The sequence below is a fragment of the Carassius auratus genome, chromosome 3, assembly GCF_003368295.1.
Source record: "Carassius auratus strain Wakin chromosome 3, ASM336829v1, whole genome shotgun sequence".
Taxonomy (NCBI): domain Eukaryota; kingdom Metazoa; phylum Chordata; class Actinopteri; order Cypriniformes; family Cyprinidae; genus Carassius; species Carassius auratus.
In genome coordinates, this window is record NC_039245.1 from 18,926,745 (window position 1) to 18,946,224 (window position 19,480).

Sequence of the window (19,480 nt, forward strand, 5' to 3'; positions counted from 1 at the left end):
TTTTTACGTTGCAAAAGGAAGACAATGTTGCTGGTAATATGTGATAAAATATCTTTGGGTGGACTTTCCCTTTAGGCTGTAGGGTTCATGTGGGTGATCGGGTCAGAGTCCTGGATGATTTCTGGTCCCAAAGCAGCAAAAAGGCCACAAATAAAATTACATAATCTCAACCCGAGCCAAGGATAGGTCAGAGAACATGTTTGCAGAGGAAGTATCACAGACCGTGTTGTCTTCGGGGCTTATCCAACTCAAAGGGACCCAAGAAGAGACATTGTTTTGGCATAGAATACATTACTCACAGTGCATTATCAGCTCCAAAGACCTTTAGGAGATCTAAATAAAAGCGTTAGAGGATAGATTAAGTTTGACAGATATCTTTAGCAGCGTATAGTTCTTGAAGCAGACTGCATTATGGTTGGGAATCATCCATCCTCAAAGTAGTGACAACATACTCTATCGTCTCTTTCTGACAAAGCTAGATTGCTTACTCCGATGCACTTTATTAAACTGCATTTATGAAACCAGCACGTCATAATTACCAGTGGGAACGTCAAGATTTGAATTCTTTTAAAAAAAATATATATATATATTTAATGCCATTCTAATCCAATTTAAAATGTATACTTTTAATTCAGTGATTTAATGCTTTTGCGTTTTCTCCATAATTTCAAACCTGACTATAGTCGTGAATATTCAATTCTGAACTTTCCTTTGAGTTGACAATGTAGTCCATACAGTGCAGTTGATATGCAAATTTGATTGACCACACAAACATAATGAAGGTGAACTTAAATAACATTTACTTGTTTAAATGTCACAAAAACAGAGCAGAAGAGCTGTACAAAAGCAGTGATTGGCGATGAAGAGGTCGTTTACCACATCTGAAAGGTTTAGTTCATTTCACCCAGCAGCAGCAGCAGCTCTACCCGCGCATAATCGCACATGAAAAATCATTTACAAGATACTGCACAGTGCAATTTCACTCAGATGGATACAAAATACAGAGCAGCATATTTGATATCATTACAGACTAGAAGAAATATAAGAACATGAGTTTGAGACTCCAGAGAAGAAATATAATAGAAATAGAATCAAACTCATGTACACCGCAAATAAACAAACTTAAATGAAGTTGAGGCTCACAGTCTGGAGAGATAACAGTAAACACTGCCGTTTTTAGGCACACGAGTAACTCTAGGTTTAATCGGAAGCCAGTTTAAGTCAGAGGTAATGCGTTATCACAAATCAATGTCAATCAGATTAATAAGTCACACACACAGACCAAGTACTCAAATCATACGTCAATCACATTCCAGTCTGTAGAAGAGTCTTCCCCTCTGGGGGAACAGCAGTTCAAACTAGAGGGGAAAAGGTTGTCACAGTTACTACGGTAAAAATAAATGTCATGCTAAGGCACAGGTCCGGCCTGCTTCAGACTGTTGGCTCTAGTTTTTAAAAGAAAATAAAAAAAAATAAAAATGGAGCAGTGTCAACTAAAATTCGAACTGGTTCCCTCTGCTGGTCTGCAGAGGAAAGGCACCATACGGAAGACTCGAGGAGTTAGTGTGTGCGTGTATGTGGAAAAATAGAAGCGACAGCAGGCATACTGTGCTTTGAGCAGTACTCCGAGCCTGATGAGGGGAGAACGGCAGCCCAGACTCCATCTCCGACCAACTGGGGCTTCACAACGTGACGACCAAGACGCTAACGCTTTGCAACAGCAAAACTGTGCAGGTTGAACGAGGTCAAAGAGAGATGTGAAAGCAGACAGAAAACAAGAACGAGTGTGAACGAGACTGGTGCAGAAAGGACAGATTCAGGAGGATGAATATACATGATCCATATCCTCCAAGTGCAACGCTGAACAATCAGCTCACAAAACCCTGACTCCGTAAAACGGGATGCAAAGATGGGAAGTTGTGCAACACAAATACATGGTGGTGATGGAAGAAGAAAAAAAAAAAAAAAAAAAAACACTATTTTGAGCTAAATCTAACACTAACCCAGCATCAGAGCTCCCCATAAAGACAGGCAGGTGATTCACTGAAGAAAAGACAGCTACTGTATCCATTGGACAGATACAGGATTTTCAAGCATGTAAGGCTTGGCACTTGTATGTGAGAGAAAGTGTTTGTAGTGGAGGCGCCTTTCTGGACAACTTAACTATATACACACGACTAATGAAGCATAGCAGAAAAAGGCTATCGTCCTGCTTAAAAAAAAAAAAAAAAAAGGTAATATTGTAAACAGTCTACAAAATAGACCTACTCAGATGAACATGACAGGAAACCATTTTCTTTCATTGTGGTGTCCGTTGCTTCTTTGGGTTTAAAAAAAAAAAAGGCAAAATAAAACCATTTAAATACACATTGAAATTATATACACAAATTTCAGCAATCATCCATGCGACCGATCATCTGAGCTTCAGGGTCATTTCACTGGTGTGACCTCAGTGACCGTTCATTGCTCTTTCACCCTCAAACACAAAAACACACTATTAAAGTAGCAATTCTTTAAAGGAAGCCATTGAATGCCAGTCATAAGATGCGCTTTCGTTTCAGGTAGGAGTCGGCGTAGTGCCCCCCGAGACCCTGAGAGTGCTGACCTACATATCCACCCTCTGGACTTGGCTCTGGAGACGGGATGAGACGGGAAAACAGACGCTTCTGCCCACCGACCGGAGCCTAAACATGGAAAGAAAATCAAAATTAATCGAAGGGCTGCACTAAGAATAAACGTTGAAAGGTTCCTGGCACACTTATATGATAATTGACGAGGAGCAAATATAGATGCTAGACAGCAGGGCTGAAGATGGCCTACCTTCATACCAGCACCAGGTGCAGCAGAAAATAAGCTGGAATGAGTCACTGGAGGCATTCCAACAGCCTGAAGAAACACAAAAGCACTTCAGTGTAATCTGTCCCAGAAAGTTTAATGTTTCAGCTGTCTATGCAAATAAAACAATCATAATAAAGATGGATATTATGCAATGATGTGATGAAGACGTCATACTAGTTCTGAAAATGGATTTCATAGCTTTTGAAAATGAATTCCTGCCTAGAATTCCTGAAAACTCAGAACTTCACAAGCTTAAAATGAGCTTTTTGTAAGATTGACACCAAGCAGTTGAACTAGGTATAGCATCCCAAAACCTTTTTTTTTTTTTTTTTTTTTCCCCTCAACCGCCCCACCCACCCCTCTCCTCAGTATTGATGCACACGCAGGCTGCCAGATTGACAACAACAAAAAAAAGAGAGTTTTCCACCAACTGGCAACCCAGGTGCTGAAATACAATTGGACAAACTGGTAGTGGGCAGGTTTCACAAACCAAAACAGAGACCAACATTCTGACCCAGAATGCCTAATATCAAAGGAGAATAACTGACAGTAGCATTTTTTCTATGCATGTTAGTAGGTATGGTAACTTAACATGCTTCTTAGCATGCTGCTTAAATATCTGCAAACATATTATGGTATTTTTATGCTTTAGTATTATCAAAAACTTAATACAGGTGGTGCTATAACATCCATAAATAAATATATATAGATATATATATAGATATATATATATATATATATATATATATATATATATATATATATATATATATATATATATATATATATATATATAGATATATATATATATATAAAAAAATTAAATTACCTGGATTTGACAAAATGCTCTCCAGTCGGTTTACTTGGTTACCAGCTTGCTAAGTAATATGTAAATGTCTTTTTTCATACGTGCTTAAATGCCTTAAGGCACTTGAACACCAGTCATAGCTGCTTGCAGCTATATTTAGATATAACACAAAAAACATCCTTTGGCAAATCATTGTATAGCATTGTTTTTGCCATTACAAAGAATGGTTTGTTTGGAGTACCTTATTGAGCTGGGCGGATGGGATGCTGGTATGGGCTCCAAAGCTGAAATAAGAGGACTGAGGGGGGCTGGGAGGATAGCAGAAAGGAGATCCTGCATCACTAAAGTCTGTGTGCCTGGAGTGCTTGAGAGACACAGACAATTAGGATTTCACACATGTCCAATCTTGGAACAGAACTCTTCTGGTAGTATACATTGAGGGAGGTGGAAACCATACCTGCAGACCATAGCTGGGAAGTGCTGCATTTTCCAGAACCTCCTGCTGCTCATACAAATGAGACAAAGGGTCCTGCGGATGGAGTAAAACAAAAAACAACAACCAGACAAATCCAGTCAGAAAGGGTTGGTGAGGCAGTCACACATTCAGTGAAGCTGCTCTTAACACATGAGCCGACCTGGTGCAGAGGAAACTCTGATGTGCAAGACTCCTGGAAGTGCAGGCTGTAGTTTGAGTGGATGCTGTGGTTGGCACGATGGTTAGACGTGTTGCCAAGTGCTGTTCTCTTCCTGTAGGGGTGAGCCCTTGTGCTGGCACCTAAACAAATGTGAAGCTTTATGGAATGTAACGAGACAAAAAAAAAAAAAGTGCCTAAGAACCGTCGCAGGTAGACTGACCTGAAGATGGGAATATGCTAGAGGCACTGAGAAAAGGATTCTGGGATACACCAACTTCTTTGGGAGGCTCACCCAATATAGATACCTTTAGGAAAAAGAGAGGATCTGAATATACAGAACTGCTTTAGATATTACTTGGCAACACAGGGAAGACTAACAGGACCAAACAACAGCTCATGTCAAGCTAAAAGCAAATTGCAGCAATTTCAAAGCTTTCCTCTGGAAGATCATGGCAGTAAATGTAGGCTGTGTGACAATCAATGCGCACAAACAGGAGCAGCCATTAGCATCCATCTCACCCCTGGTAGAGTCGGCCCATCTGCTCCTAACATCCCACTCAGGAGGGGCAAATTCAGTCCCTGCAGTGCCGGAGAGGCTGCTGGGGAAAAGCTGATCGGTGTAGCTGGGGTCTCGTTCTCTCTCCCAAGAGGTCGGCTGAGGGATGGTTGTTTGATGGGGCCAAGAGTTTCACTCTGCAAGCCCAGTGTTGAAGACACAGCGCCTGAATAAAATTACATTTAGAACTGCTTATTTAACCAGTAAGGTCCTGTTAAGATACATTCTCTCTTTTGCCAGAGTGTCCTGGTCAAGATAGGTAGCAAGGACAAAAATGGCAAAACACCACACAAACAGTCTACTGTCTTTGCACTTTTTAGCATTTAAACCAGTTCAGTTAATGGTAAATACAGGTTTTCTGCAGGACTTTTAAGCTCAAATTTAACTTTAAGACCCCCTTTTTTATTTTTTTTTAAAGACCTGCACAAATTAACTGTAAATAACTGTAAAAAGCATAATTTACAGTTCAGATACAAATTGACAAAAATTTAAATCGATGAGTAATTAGTATTTAAACTATCAATTAATTACTTTAAACAAATTACGGGTGTGCAATAAAGAAAAAAATGATCAAAATTTCTGGGATTTTATTGATGTTATTTCATACATTTGATTGATGGCTAATATGAGGCAGGGCAACAACTTACTGCGTGATGGAGCCTAGAAAATCCCTAAAATTCAAGATATGGGGCAAAAACGCCCGTTTGAGATTGTCTCTCATATTTACTTCACATAGTTAAGAAATATCACACGAGTTGTAGGCTAAGTGCAATATCACACGAGTGCTAGAGTGATCCTCATGTTGTACAACAGTACATTAAGAAGTTAATATTGTGTTATTTTAGACAATGTTGTCAGTTTTGTTCAATTCTGCCAACCAGAAGATAAAGAAAAAGTAGAATTGTTAATCTCCATGCAACCCACAGCGGCATTTCAATTCTTAATCCATACTTTGAACGAATGTGGTGAACCATTTGGCGCGTTGAACCATTGGCATATGCGTTGGATTTGAAGTGGCGCTGCACAGACCGATCGGTGTATGACATCAAATGTCACATACCGATCGTTCTGATGGTGAACACCCACTTCAAGTCGAACAAGCCTAATAATTCAATGAACCATTTACTTCACTCCTGAATGAATCAGCCATTTGAACAAATCCAATGAACAAGTGACTCGATGACTTAATCATTAAGACACCTACTGGCAGTTTTAGTTAATTATTTAGAGTATCATTTCACATTTTCATAGTAATAAAAGTATTAAAGTTAGAGTTCACCTAACCAAAAATGACAATTCTGTCGTCATTTACTTACATGGTCCAAAAGAGTAGGCTATATGTAATACATTTTATCAAACAAAATATTTCTTGCTGAACCTACTTTTTGTAATGCCCGTTTACACATTGACTTTAAATTATCTTTTGGGAGTAATTTCTCCAAATTTGAGGTGCGATTAATTCAAATAATCACCACATCATGTAATTCGATTTTTAAAAATGTAATCGCTAACCAGTCCTAATGCAATATAAAATGCAAACTAATAAAAGGTAAATAATAAATGTTAACAAAAACTATAACTGTATTTCAAATGAAACTAAAACATTACCAAATAAATCTCCCCCAAAAATGGGAAGAAAAACCTCGGACGATTCTAAATATGTAGCATTCCTGACATCAAATGACTGTGGATCAAACATAATGTTACAAATGTGTTGTACCTTGAGACATCTCTCCCATCATGTTAATGCCTTGCTGGAGAGGAAGAGCAGCCAGAGGATTGTCACTCAACAGTCCAGCCTTTGGAAAGACAGAACTGCATTAGTTTGTCACAAACACACACACCATAATCCTTCAGAAAAACATTTGTCAATTACAACAAAATTTAAGAGTGATGGACACAGCACACAAAGGCAAAAACACGTTTGATGAACATTCTGGCCGGAACTTGAACACAAGTAGCTAATGGGGTTTTTACCAACTGATTACTTGCACTCAAAGCATTGATTTGCAGTGGAAGAATAATTGAATGGCTAGATGTTTAATATCAGTTAACAATTATTCATTTGGGAAAAGAAAATAGAAATAAAATAAAAGCAAAGCACACAAGCACCTCACACCCACACAGAGGAGCCACTCACACAAGGGAGAACATTGTAGTCTTTGTGCAGAATATGTGCCCAAAGAAGAGGATTCCCTAAAAGAGCTTGCTGGGAGGGGAAAAGAAGAGAGTGAGGGCTAAAACACATGCTGCTGGGACAGAGGCAAGAGATGAGGGGTGGACCTGATACCTGTTGGACTTGGTTCTGGAGCAGCAGCTGCATGAGGGCAGCAGAGAAGGCAGGGTTAGCCATCAGAGGTACAGCGGGAACAGCTCCCAGCAGGCCTGCATATTGAGAGAAGAGTGACAAATTCACTGCCTGGATCAGAATTAAAAAAAACCATCTTACAGAAGTAAAACGATGAGCTTAAGTACCTTGTTTATGCCCCGGGTTGAGAGACGCCAGCAGCATCTTCAGTGTGGCAGGGTTACTGAGGCCAGTTAGGATCTGCATGGCATTGGGTTCAGGAAGGAGACCTTTCCCTCTGTTCAAGGCCTGAAGAAAAGGATGAAATGTATACAAAACTGGGTTACACTTTATTTTACAGTTTCCTTGTTGCAGTGTAATTAGGGACTTTAAGCAACAGCCTCTGGTGGAACAGCAACACCATTCTGGCGTTGTATTGCGCATGCGCGAATTTAAGTGAAAAAGTGAAGTGACATTCAGCCAAGTATGGTGACCCATACTCAGAATTTGTGCTCTGCATTTAACCCATCCGAAATGCACACACACAGAGCAGTGAGCACACACACACACACACTGTGAGCACACACCCGGAGCAGTGGGCAGCCATTTATGCTGCGGCGCCCGGGGAGCAGTTGGGGTTCGATGCCTTGCTCAAGGGCACCTAAGTCGTGGTATTGAAGGTGGAGAGAGAACTGTACATGCACTCCCCCACCCACAATTCCGTCCGGCCCGAGACTAGAACCCACAACCCTTCGATTGGGAGTCCAACCCTCTAACCATTAGGCCACAACTTCCCCATGATTAACTGCTACTTTGTGTCGTTCTACTTTAACGGTCTACTACGAGAGAACAGCTGATTTGCCGGAGTCGGTACAACGTGAGAGGTTAGGTAAATAAATGTTATGTTTTATGACATATGACACTGTAATTTGCATCAGTTTATGATTATCTGATCACAAACGATCTCATTGGGAATCCCGAGAACATCTACCAGAATTGGTAGGTCACATTTTCTGACACGAAATTCATTTAAGCATTTGTCTTCCTCCATGTAATCAAGGTTAAAAGGGAAGTATTGCTTACATGGTAAATCTAGGTTTTTAGACTTATTTACATCATACAATATTAGAAATTCATTCTGACAAAATATTGTCATCTAACACCAAAAGCAATCCTTCTCTCTTTTTTAAATTACATTTTTTTTGTATCTCAAATTAATTAATGCCGCGTTGCACTGTCCTGTTCACCGTTGCTTAGTGATTTTTACGTTCTTGGCTACAGCGATGTGACAGCAAACTTCCGGTCGCTGTAGCCGTTCCATTCGCAGCTGTTGCTTAAACAGGGTTTATACAGAGATTCTTAAAGTGAATTTACTACCTTTTTACCACCTATTTTACTACCATCAGAATATTTTTACTACCAGCACGGCTTCAAACTTCAACTGTAGCAGTGTTAAGTAAAGTGACAAGTAAAGACATGAAATATCCTTCCAAAATTAATTCATAACATTTGATCACAATTTAATGAGGCAATTATAACTTAATTTCAACACTGGGAGGGAGAGATAGAGAACCAGAGAGAGCGAGAAAGAGAAAGTCAGGAGAGATTCTGTAGGTGTATGTGAGTGTGCATGTGTGTTAGGGCAAGTAAATGAGCTACAGCCAAGTAAGAGGGAACTCTACCATAGGACTTGGATTAATCAGGATATCACAACAGGCCTTGGTCCATAGGATTTACTCAATATGTCAAAGAGTAACAATTACATAAAACTTAGAAGACAGACTGGACCTTTAGAATGAACAGCTACACAATGTGTAATAATAAAGTGCAATTGTACACTATAATAACAGTATTTCATTAATAAACAAATAACTTCAAAACTGGACACAAGCCAAGCACTGTCCAACACACACACAGAGAGAGAGAGAGATAAGAGAGAAAACATCAAACAGAAAACACAAAGCCTCTCTTTGAAACGAATTTCATTTTGTATTAATTTATCTTAATTTTAACCCATGTTTCATTATTTTGTATAAATCACAACACGTTCAGACACGAACCGAAACTCAGCGTATAGGTAGCCTAGGCTACTCGCCTCACAGATCAATTGTATGCCCCAATGATCACAGTTCTACTACTGATGACCTTATAAATCATAAAGCACATATATTTCTAAGAGTATAGCCAGCATGTTTAGTTTTGCTTATAGCTTAAACTTTATCTGAAGGTTCCTGCTCTGACTCAAAAGCTGAACTGTCCACCCTCTCTTGTTCAAAACAGGAGCACTTCCTTCGTCAACTTCAAAATAAATAAGCATTGTACACTAGGCTATATATGGTAGGCTAGAAATAGAAAATCAGTTTCTGGTCAATTTTGGCACTAAAAAAAAATACTGTATCTTCATATGTAAAACAGTGTGCTAGTTTGTCATTAAGATGCTCTTTTAAAACATCATTATATACATTTGTAATATATATTTATTTTAAATTGATTTCATCTATTGTAAGTCGCTTTGAATGAAAGCTTCCGTCTGCCAAATGATTATTTAAATATTAGGGTGGAACAGTTCAACTTTTTCACAGTTTGGTTTGTTTCACGGTTGTAGAGTCACGGTTTCGGTATAGTTGTATATGCTAGGTTTATGGAAAAACTATACTTTCAAAAAATATATATTATCATATTATTAAGAACATTCTAAATACAAGCAACACCACAAATAATAATGCCTGTTCACACCTGTGATCGCATTTGTTACTCGCGGTATTCTAATTTGAAAATTGCTTATATTTTGACAATTGACCGGATTGTCTCGTGTTTCTTGGTCTGACTTCCTTCCGGAATTGACGCGGATCGCTCACGGCTCACGCAAAAAAAGAGACCAGACGCCGAAACTGGCAGAAAATAACCGTATTTGGCGCTTGTTAATTTCGGACCCTGGCTGCGGGCCAATAAAAACTGGACTGCGGGCCGCGGTTTGGACACCCATGATATAGACCCAGTTAGATGGGTCTTCGAAAATGTACTACCTCGTCAGATGACGTTTACTACTTTTTACTGGCCTTAATTTGGCATAATTTAATTTACTACATTTTACTACCTTTTACAACCCCGCGGAAACCCTGTTAAAGTCCCCATTATAAATTTAAGTACAGAGTAATATTAACTACATGTACTTAGTATATGGTTAGGGTTCGGAGTATTTTTTTTATAATAGTTAAGTAAATGTAGCATGAGCAACAAGGACACCTTAAAAAAAAAAAAAAAAAAAAAATTAAAATCACAATCACACTACCATTTTATTTTAAGGAAAGTTACTAATGATAATGCTAATCTAAATGTCCTCTGTTATTCAAACAGCAGCTACAGAAAAAGAGCAAAAACATTTACAAAAGAACATCATATCCGATTGCATGGTTCATGTTCTTTTTTTTGTGTTGTTTTTAGAATGAATCAACCCATTCGTGACAGTTTTCCACAAAGTAGTGGAGTGTGGGGGTCTACCGTGGTCTGGGCGGCAATGAGAGCAGCCAGCATGCTTCTTCCTGGTGGTCCTGGGGCACAGAAGGACACACGTATACGAGAGCCACCCAAAGCTCTGCCATCCATCAGCCGCTGCACATCCTCAGCCATCTCAGGTGTGGAGAACTCCAGCACTGCAAACCGTCGAAAATTACAATCCTGACCCTGAGCAAGCTATGGAGAAAAAAGAAAAAAAATTGACCAGGACATTCCCATGAGCCAACTGACTTAAAAGGATTCAGTTTACTGGTTTCAAACATGACTAATTTTTCGGTGGAAAAAAAATATTTTGACAAGCATTTTTTGTCAAGATATTGGAAGCAAATGGGAACAAAAACTGGTGTTTGGTTACCAACATTCTACAGAATCTCTTATGTCCACAGAAAAAAAAGTCATAGGTTTAGAATGGCATGAAGGCAAATAAATGACAGTTTGGCAAATTCAGGGGAACTAGCCCTTTAAATGTCAAAGAGCTGTGATTAGGCCACTGATATGAGTGGAGAGCTTTCTTTTTTAATGTTTTCTGGGGGAGGACGGGAAAGCACCTTGAAGCAACCGTTTTTTTTTTTTTGGTGAATTTTTGCAATTTCATAAGAAACATATACAAATACACCTTTTCCAAATAAGTTAAAACCCCAAAACATTTTCATTAAAAAAAAAAAAAAAAAAAAAAACACCAACATCTAGCGTGATAAAATTTTCTGCTCAAACAATCATGTGGCTCATAATGAACGCCACATGTGGCATTAACCTGAAGTTAAGTTAATGGGATAAAAATCAAATGAGAAAGTAAGGAGATGGGGGAGGGGAGAAAAGCAGCACCATGACAATCACAGTACCTTGCTGAAATGCATCGCAACCACTGTGTCAAAACCAAAGCCCAGTGCTATGCGAGTCTATGCAGAACACATGCATACTTGTACAAAGGAAGACAACCTTTCCTGACAGATCCATTAAGACGAATGCAGCTCCTGGGCTTCTCTGCTTTGAATGGTGTTCAACAAGCAAACACAGTGAGTCACTACGGCCTTGATTAGATATTCTTGGAAAAATTCATTAAACATTTGCCCATTTTACGCATGACTGGAGTCTCATCCACATGAGGCCAATTCAATGCTTGACTAAAACATGAGGAAACTGAACTGGAAGCACAACGGATTTAATGAGAAATAGCTTCCAAAGCCTTTGCCAATTCTATGACAATGGGTAACATGACGAAAAGTGTCATTCCCAACAATGCCTTGCAGGCCGTACGTGATCAACGTTGAACACATGATAAAGGCAGCAGCTCGCTCTCGTTCCAGAATGACCTGCTGACTGACAGCACCTGGCCCAGTCAGGTGGTGGTCTCTATAGAAACCCATGCACTCTGCCACGGAGCACTCAGCACTGGCCCATGGAAAGCAGGTCAAAGGTGAAAGAGTGGAGCATGAAATGAAAGTGCAAAAAGGAAATTCAATTTTATAGGGCTGTACATAAAAACCAACAAATGCACAAAGCAAAAGACATGACACTTTGTCATGTTAACAAGTCCCTGAAAAATCTGTGAAATTTAAAAGGTTTAGAAGAAAGTTCAGGGCCCGTATTCATAAAGAATCTTAATGCAAAAGTAGCTCCTAGTGACAAAATTCTAAGAAAATTCTAAGAAATGTGGGCGTTTAATCTTAATATTAAAAACCTAAAAAAAGTAATTCTGAAAGCAAAACCCTTAAAAGAGGTCTTAAGGTCAAACTTGTTAGGATCACAGACGAGGACTTTTTAGAGGCTTAAGAGTTTCTTTAGCAGAGGAGAAAATGGCAGAAAGACGAAGAGGAAGAAGAAATGTGTATCAGACGATGGATGACTGAGTTAAGACACTATAGATTAGATCGTGCGGGGATCATGTTTGTGACTGATCTTATTAGAGACGTGCTAACATTTCCGACACAGCGCAGAAATGCCATAGCGCCAGAAATTAATCACTTCATTACGATATTTGGCAAATGGGAAAATGCAACAATGCAATATGATGATTTGGGTCTGTCACAACCTTCTGTAAGCAGAGTGATCACACGAACAATTACAGCACTTTCAGAACATCTTATTGTGTTACAGTTCATTTCGTTTCCACTGGACATTCCCACCTTGCAGGCTCAAAAAAAAAAAAAAAAACTGCATTTAAGAATATAGCAGGTGATAGGTAAGCAGGGGAATGAACCGTTAATAGTTTGTGCTATACGCTCTAATGTCTGCTTCTTGTCCCTTGCTGTGACACCTGGCCAGAATTTTCCTTTAAGAATGGCCTTGTGTTCATCCACTAACTGGGCTAACAGTAAACACTGTTCCTCTGTCCAGTTTGGCTTTCTCGCCCTTCTTGGTTTTGATTCCATGTTTGATACATTAAAACCAACATTCAACATTCAAACCGCCACTTAAATAGGACAGCAATCACTGTAATTAGAAAGAGTGGAACAATTTTATCATTCTAGGCCAATCAAATACCTTATAGGACATTAAAAGCATGGTAAATAAAAAAGGATTTATATAAACCCACATATAATGTGTGTGTGAAAGAGAGAAGCAAATGAAAATTACGCATGTAAATTCAAAGTAAGAATTAGAATAGAATAGACCCTATACTTAAAAATCACTTTTTTTTTTCCTTCTTGGAACCTGGACAACGAACCAATCACAGTCTTCAAAAGATTGTGTCATACATAGCAACAGGGTCAACCCCGCCTCCTCACTAAGATGAAAGTTTTTGTCTTTTCCTTACTCAGAGTTGCTCTCAGATTGGTCCCGAATCACTCTTAAGCTAAGACTCCTACGTAAAAGTTTTTAAGCTCAATTAAGAGTTTTCTGAGAGGATTCTTAGAATCTTTATGAATACGGGCACTGTTATTTCCTTGGCAGTCAATGGGACAGTCACAAGCCTCACATTTCATCCAAAATATCTTAAATTGTGCTCTGAAGACGAACAAAGCTTTTATAGGTTTGGAATTACATGGGGGTAAGTGATTAATGACAATTTTCATTTTGGTGTGGAGTATCCCTTTAATTGATTAAAGACTCCATTCTCACAAAGGATAACTATAACTAGAAAGTTATAATCGTTCCATTCTGAAAAAATGATTACGACACAGCAGTAATATTTTTATATTGGCACAATATGGGTAAATGTTTTCCAACAAAAAGGAACAATATAGGGGAAATAATTAAATTTTCCACTCTCATAAAGGTTTACTTTAAGCAGATTAAAACATTGACAGCCAATCAGAATCAACCTAACTTTTAAAAGAGCTCATATTTAAATGCAAAATGCAAATGACAAAGCATAACATTACAAACAGAATGATAAGATCTGTTAGTGAGGATGCTAAATATAGTTATCATTCTTGGCATGAATGGGCCTTTAGTAAATTTGACTTAAAATGATGCTTTGCTCCATTCACAAAATACTAGCGATAGCTCCTACCTTCTGGTTCAGCATGAATATTAACTCAATATTTCTGCCAGTTTTTCATTAGCGGTATATACGCAAGCACCCTAGATTTCATCATGCTAATATTACACAAGGTAGATAATGTTCCACCAGATAATTAAGTAAATAAGCGTTACGGAGCATATGAAGAGACAGCCACAATTAAACCTCAAATTAAAACTCCAGCACTGGAGAAACAATTAAGTTGCATGTTTATTACAATATCTTGCCATCTGCCTCAGAGTACATACAAATGACATGAAATCAAAATTGACCCCCATTTACTTCCTCAATATCAATGTCTTATTGTACACAAGTCATATAAGAAGAAAAGTATGCCCCCTGAAAACCAGTTTGTTCCAAGGAAAAAAAATTTAAAATTTAAATATCTATATATAATTATATTTATGTGGTAAGGAACCTCATAAATCACCTCTACCCTTTATAATTTCCTACTAAAATGAGTTTAACTTGAAATTAAAATGAATTTTTTTTTTTTTTTTTTAATAAATCACATTTTAATTAGATGGATTGTGAATGTGGTTTCAGGTTATTTTCAGCCATATTTTAAAGCTGGCTTGAAACAAATTGTGATGGTCTTTTCCTCCCTATTGTGACAAATCTGAATGAAAGAGTTTTATTTGACTAAATAAAATTGTTCTTCAACTCTCAGCACAGAGAGAGGGGAAAAAAAGCGGAGCGCCACGTCACGCTCCTGGCACTTTGAAAAATGCGGTGCTCCCATTGAAAATAATAACACTGAGCACTGAGTTTGCTAGTTTAATTTCCTGTTCAGGGAAATGAGATACTGATCTAGGGGGCATTAAGGAAGCAAAATCTACAAATGTTTTATTAACCCCTTTTTTCTTTAAGTTGTTAACTTGTTAGCTTGACCGCAATGTAAGAAAAATGGCAATAACTTGCAAGATGCCAAAAGACGCAAGTGTTTTGGGCAAACATGGCCATTTAATGCATGTTTACACACACACACACACACACAAAAAAAACATACTGCATGACCAAACACTTACTTCCTCACTTGACTCATGTCAGGTGAGTCGAGACCTCATACCAACCTGGCAGAATGTGGGAGTGTGCGTGTCAATCAGCACACTGCAGAGATCCTGAGCGCTGAGGATGTTTTGAGGTAGTCGGTCCACACAGAGGCAGAGCGAGTGTAGCATGGGAAATGTAAGCGAGCCAACCTCTGTCCAGTGTACGTACAGCATTCGTGACCCAAGCTGCTTCCCCAGCAGCTCGGACTTCGCCCTGGCTGCAGAGTCCTTCTTCATGTACTCCACGAAGCCATAGCCCTTCGAGTGGCCTGTGGTGGAGCTGTGCACCAGGAAGCAGCGCTCAATGTTTCCGAAGGGGCGGACGAGCTCCTCAAACTGCTGCTGGGTAAAAGCCCTGGGAAGGTTGGCGATGCACAGCAGAGCGTCTGTCGGCTGCAGCTGCACAGAGATCTCACGATCACGGAGAACATACTGATGAAACTCCTTTATCGCAAACTGGGCCTGTTCACCGTTCAGTAGAGTCACAAAGGCTGGAGTAGGAAAAACAGAAATTGAATTAGTTACAGCCACCATAAAGGGAGAAAAATAAAAATCAATATACAATATATTACCATTTAAAAATTTGTGGTTGAAAAGAAGTCATTTATGCTTTTATAATATTTTAAAATCATCACCATTTAGAAGATATTCTATTGTTGTATTTTTTCAATTAGTTATGCATGTGATTTCAAAGATAAAATTTAAAAATTAGTCTTCAGTTTCACATGACCCTTCAAAAATCAAGAAACATCATCAATATTAAAAACAGTTTGTGAAAAGTTAGATACTTTTTTTCCTAGGATTATTTAAGTTTAAATCAAAAATAAATGGCACAAAGCACACCCAAGATTGAAATAAGTAAAAAATAAAATAGAAATTAAATGTTTGCACAAAGGCAGTATATCTAGCTTATAATATGTATGGTTCAGGTTCACACACACACACAAAGAGGTGTGTGTTACTTTGAAAACTGATTATCTGAGTTGTCAATGCTAAATAAGACTTAATTGGCTCAGGCTGATGTAAAAAGCTGCCAATATCTCCATTAAATAAATTATAATAACTGATTCATACACACCTGTCCCTTTGTATTTGTCCACAAAGCAGTACTTCAAATCATAGCTACTTAACAGCTCGTGCACCTCCTAAAGAAGAAGAAAAAAAAAAAAATTTTTAAAAGGTTATTTTGTATGAACAATGAAGTCATTCAACATATTCAAAGCTCAGCTATCATCTCTGTCCCGTCATATTTGCACCTTCTATTCCCACGACTCTCATTTTAAAGTGTCACAAATAAATTGATATTTCAGTTATTATGATTGTGTGATTAACACAAGTATTTTGACAGCAACAAGGGGAAAAAAAAAAAAACCCTCCACCTTTGCTTCCAGGCTTCCTACACGTTACCATAGCATGAACCAGCACTTTCTTTTAGTGTCAGTGAAAGCTAAACGTTTTGTTTCAGTGCCTTCTGTCCTTTGTCATCCTCACGGCTCCCATTCCAATCTGGAACAATACTAGAGTCGCTCACACACAACGCAGTTTTCCCCATGAATCAAGCATTTTCCTTAGAGAACCTGATCCACAAAGAACAAGAACCACTCTACCCTTATAAACTTGCTCATTTCCATAATATAACAGTTTGAGAATTTAGATGACCAATTGTCATCACTAGTGTCTTATAAATGGGTACTAGTAATTTAATGAAAAGCACTAGGTAAGCTGAACTAGCAACCTATGAATAGTTACTAATAAAAACAGCACCAGCCCTGACTGGAATGAAATAGCTGAGGTCTGAACAAAAGATCCTCTTAGAAATTAGTAAAGAAAAGTCAAACATTTTTGTTTTTTTGACAGCATGCCAGCTTCTTCAGCCATTTTCATGGTGAAAACCATTCTCGAGTTGGTTTACATTAAAAATTAAAACCAGTTTTTATGATTTTAAAACTGGATAAACTTGACCCAAAATGTTCATGAGTATCAACAATAAATAGAAAATTCTAGAAGAAACATTACAATTCAATAAAATGTTTGGCATACAATGAGCTTTGACATTATGTACACATGGGAAGGATTTAATTTGCTATTTGTTACAAGTAGCAATGAAATCTTCACTAGAAACTGTTGGGATGGGGGAAAACAAAATACTAGTATGTAATTGAGCACGTGCTATTCCTGAATGTAGCAGCTCTAGTAGTATCTAATGAATAAATATTAGTGAACTGAAATACACCAGTCACTACTGAATTACTTACTATTAAATGTGAAAAAAAAAGCTGAAACAAATTAATAGTAACTGGTTTTACAGAATAAGTGGTGGCCAGATGCTGTTTAACAGGCAGATAAACATTCGTGACAAGCAACTTACTGGAAAAAGGCAACATTTTCATTTGCAAACGTCAAACTTTCGGAAGAATTTCGATACTTGAGTTAATTGAATAATCAAAAAGTGAAACGAAGCAGCTAACATATAACACTAATCTGTAACGTCACAAAGCTATGATTTGGCAGGATAAGCATCCGGGGATTCAGCTTGATTAAATGAACGGTCAAAAATCCGTTACCGTGACTTTTTAATGGCTGCGTTGACACGAGGCTCCGTGTGGTCATAACATTGATCGTTCACCTTCAGATTCTCACAGCAGATTCAATTTTCTACACCACAACGCTGTAAAACTCCTGTGTATTAACTACTGGGTCAGCGATCACTGAAATCTGTGACTCGATCTGCCCGTCGGTGTTTGGGATGCTCGACCAAAGATCAACTGTTTGATGCACAAACCTGATTGCTGATATCGGCTGGGAGGTTCTTGATAATTATTTTTCGCCGATTATAAAACTCCCTTCTTGTTCTTTCCAAACGACTAGCAATCTCTTCTGGACTAAGGGCCGTCAGTTCATCATCGAGCCGTCGCGAACAGTCACTGGCCGTCGGTGAGCCTTCATCGCCGGTGTCCGCTTCAACCTGTTCGCCCCTATCAAACCCCAAGTTTTCGAGTTCGGCTGCTTGATCGTAACATTTATAGAGTGGATTCGGGGCACAATTGGCACCAGTGAACGATTTCTCGTCTCTGGCAGCTGAGCTAACGGTTATCGCGGCCGCCATGTCTCCGTGTGGAAGTTTGTGTGCTCACGCCACACGTTTGCTTTGGCCAGTTTAAACAATACACACATGCGAGAAACTCGCTCGCTGATTGGTCGAGGGGAAATGCATTTTTCTTTCAGGCTTAAGGGGCGGAGCTAACGAATCACGTCTGACATTTGAACACAAGGCAGGTGGATTGCCAGATTCCATCAAATTTAAAAGTTTTTAAATATTTTTTTTTTTCATTGTTTTTATGCTCTGTTGTTTCTTATTTTACTATTTGCATATAAAAACAAAGAAAAAGTAAAATATCCAATAACATGTTGTTCAGTATATAGGTTGCCAGATATCACTTTGTCCTAACCTTTAGTTTACAATATAGACATCCTTGCTTTGGACTTTTGTAGAGAGTTTGTTTTATCTCAATACCCAGATTTATATAGCACATTATTTTTTTTAAATCCTTTTTTAAAGGCAAATGGGGACCGGTTGCCAGATCAACACAAAAGCAGTCAGTGGGCCTCATAGGTACTAACAAAAGGGGTTCACAATGGTTTTGTTGTGAAAATGTAACATTCTGTTCTTTAAAAATAGTTTTGCAGAGCTGGCCCAAGGTTCCAGGTCTTACATGTGTGTGCCATCAAAGTTGTGATGAAATGGAAGTAGTGACAGATCTTTTATTCTGTATAGACACATCTGAAAGTATCAGATTTATTGAGGGGGGAAATGCAGTTTTGGAACTGATTGGGTTTTGTGCTTGCAGTTGATTGTGGAGGGAACATTTTTTTTTAGTAAACCAAATAATTGAAGTCCAGCATACTTTTTGTTGCTATGTGGTTGCTATGGTACCCTGAGTGGTTGCTAAGGTGCTGCTATGCGGTTGCTAGGGTACCCGGGATGTTTGCTAGGGCATTGCTATGTGGTTGCTAGGGTACCCTGGATGGTTGCTAGGGTGTTGCTATGTGGTTGCTAGGTAACCCGGGGTGGTTGCTAGGGTGTTGCTATGTGGTTGCTAGGGTACCCGGGGTGGTTGCTAGGGTGTTGCAGAGTGAAGTCTTTCATTTCATTGGACCATCAGTTCTGATATTGAAATCCTCACCTTAAGATCAATAACAAATTTACAAAATACACTTCAAAATCTTCATTTCATGCTGACTTTGACTATTTCTGAATGAAAAAAAAATAACAATAATAATAATAATATATATACATATATACACACTTCTAAATAATGAAA

General features: G+C 38.5%; 1 protein-coding gene across 1 annotated transcript; it reads right to left on the reverse strand.

The window, feature by feature from the left end:
* Positions 1-777: 777 nt before the first annotated feature.
* On the reverse strand, positions 778-18,371 carry LOC113049655 (ribonucleoprotein PTB-binding 1-like). The gene is made up of 14 exons (XM_026212191.1): positions 17,941-18,371; positions 16,237-16,303; positions 15,180-15,649; positions 10,626-10,817; positions 7,313-7,433; positions 7,128-7,222; positions 6,558-6,636; positions 4,801-5,003; positions 4,502-4,586; positions 4,282-4,421; positions 4,104-4,175; positions 3,888-4,010; positions 2,821-2,886; positions 778-2,684 (listed from the first exon to the last, which is right to left on the reverse strand). Exons 1-14 carry the CDS (start codon positions 18,262-18,264, stop codon positions 2,538-2,540), a joined length of 2,184 nt encoding a protein of 727 aa, XP_026067976.1. The 5' UTR covers positions 18,265-18,371; the 3' UTR covers positions 778-2,537.
* Between the last annotated feature and the right edge of the window lie 1,109 nt (positions 18,372-19,480).

Excerpts from the sequence above, each read along its gene's own strand:
- LOC113049655 (XM_026212191.1), bottom strand. The coding sequence starts at position 18,264 with ATGGCGGCCGCGATAACCGTTAGCTCAGCTGCCAGAGACGAGAAATCG. Across the intron at positions 7,434-10,625 it reads TCATTGCCGCCCAGACCACG|GCCTTGAACAGAGGGAAAGG; the intron begins GTAGACCCCCAC and ends CCTTTTCTTCAG. Across the intron at positions 2,887-3,887 it reads CATCCGCCCAGCTCAATAAG|GCTGTTGGAATGCCTCCAGT; the intron begins GTACTCCAAACA and ends GTGTTTCTTCAG.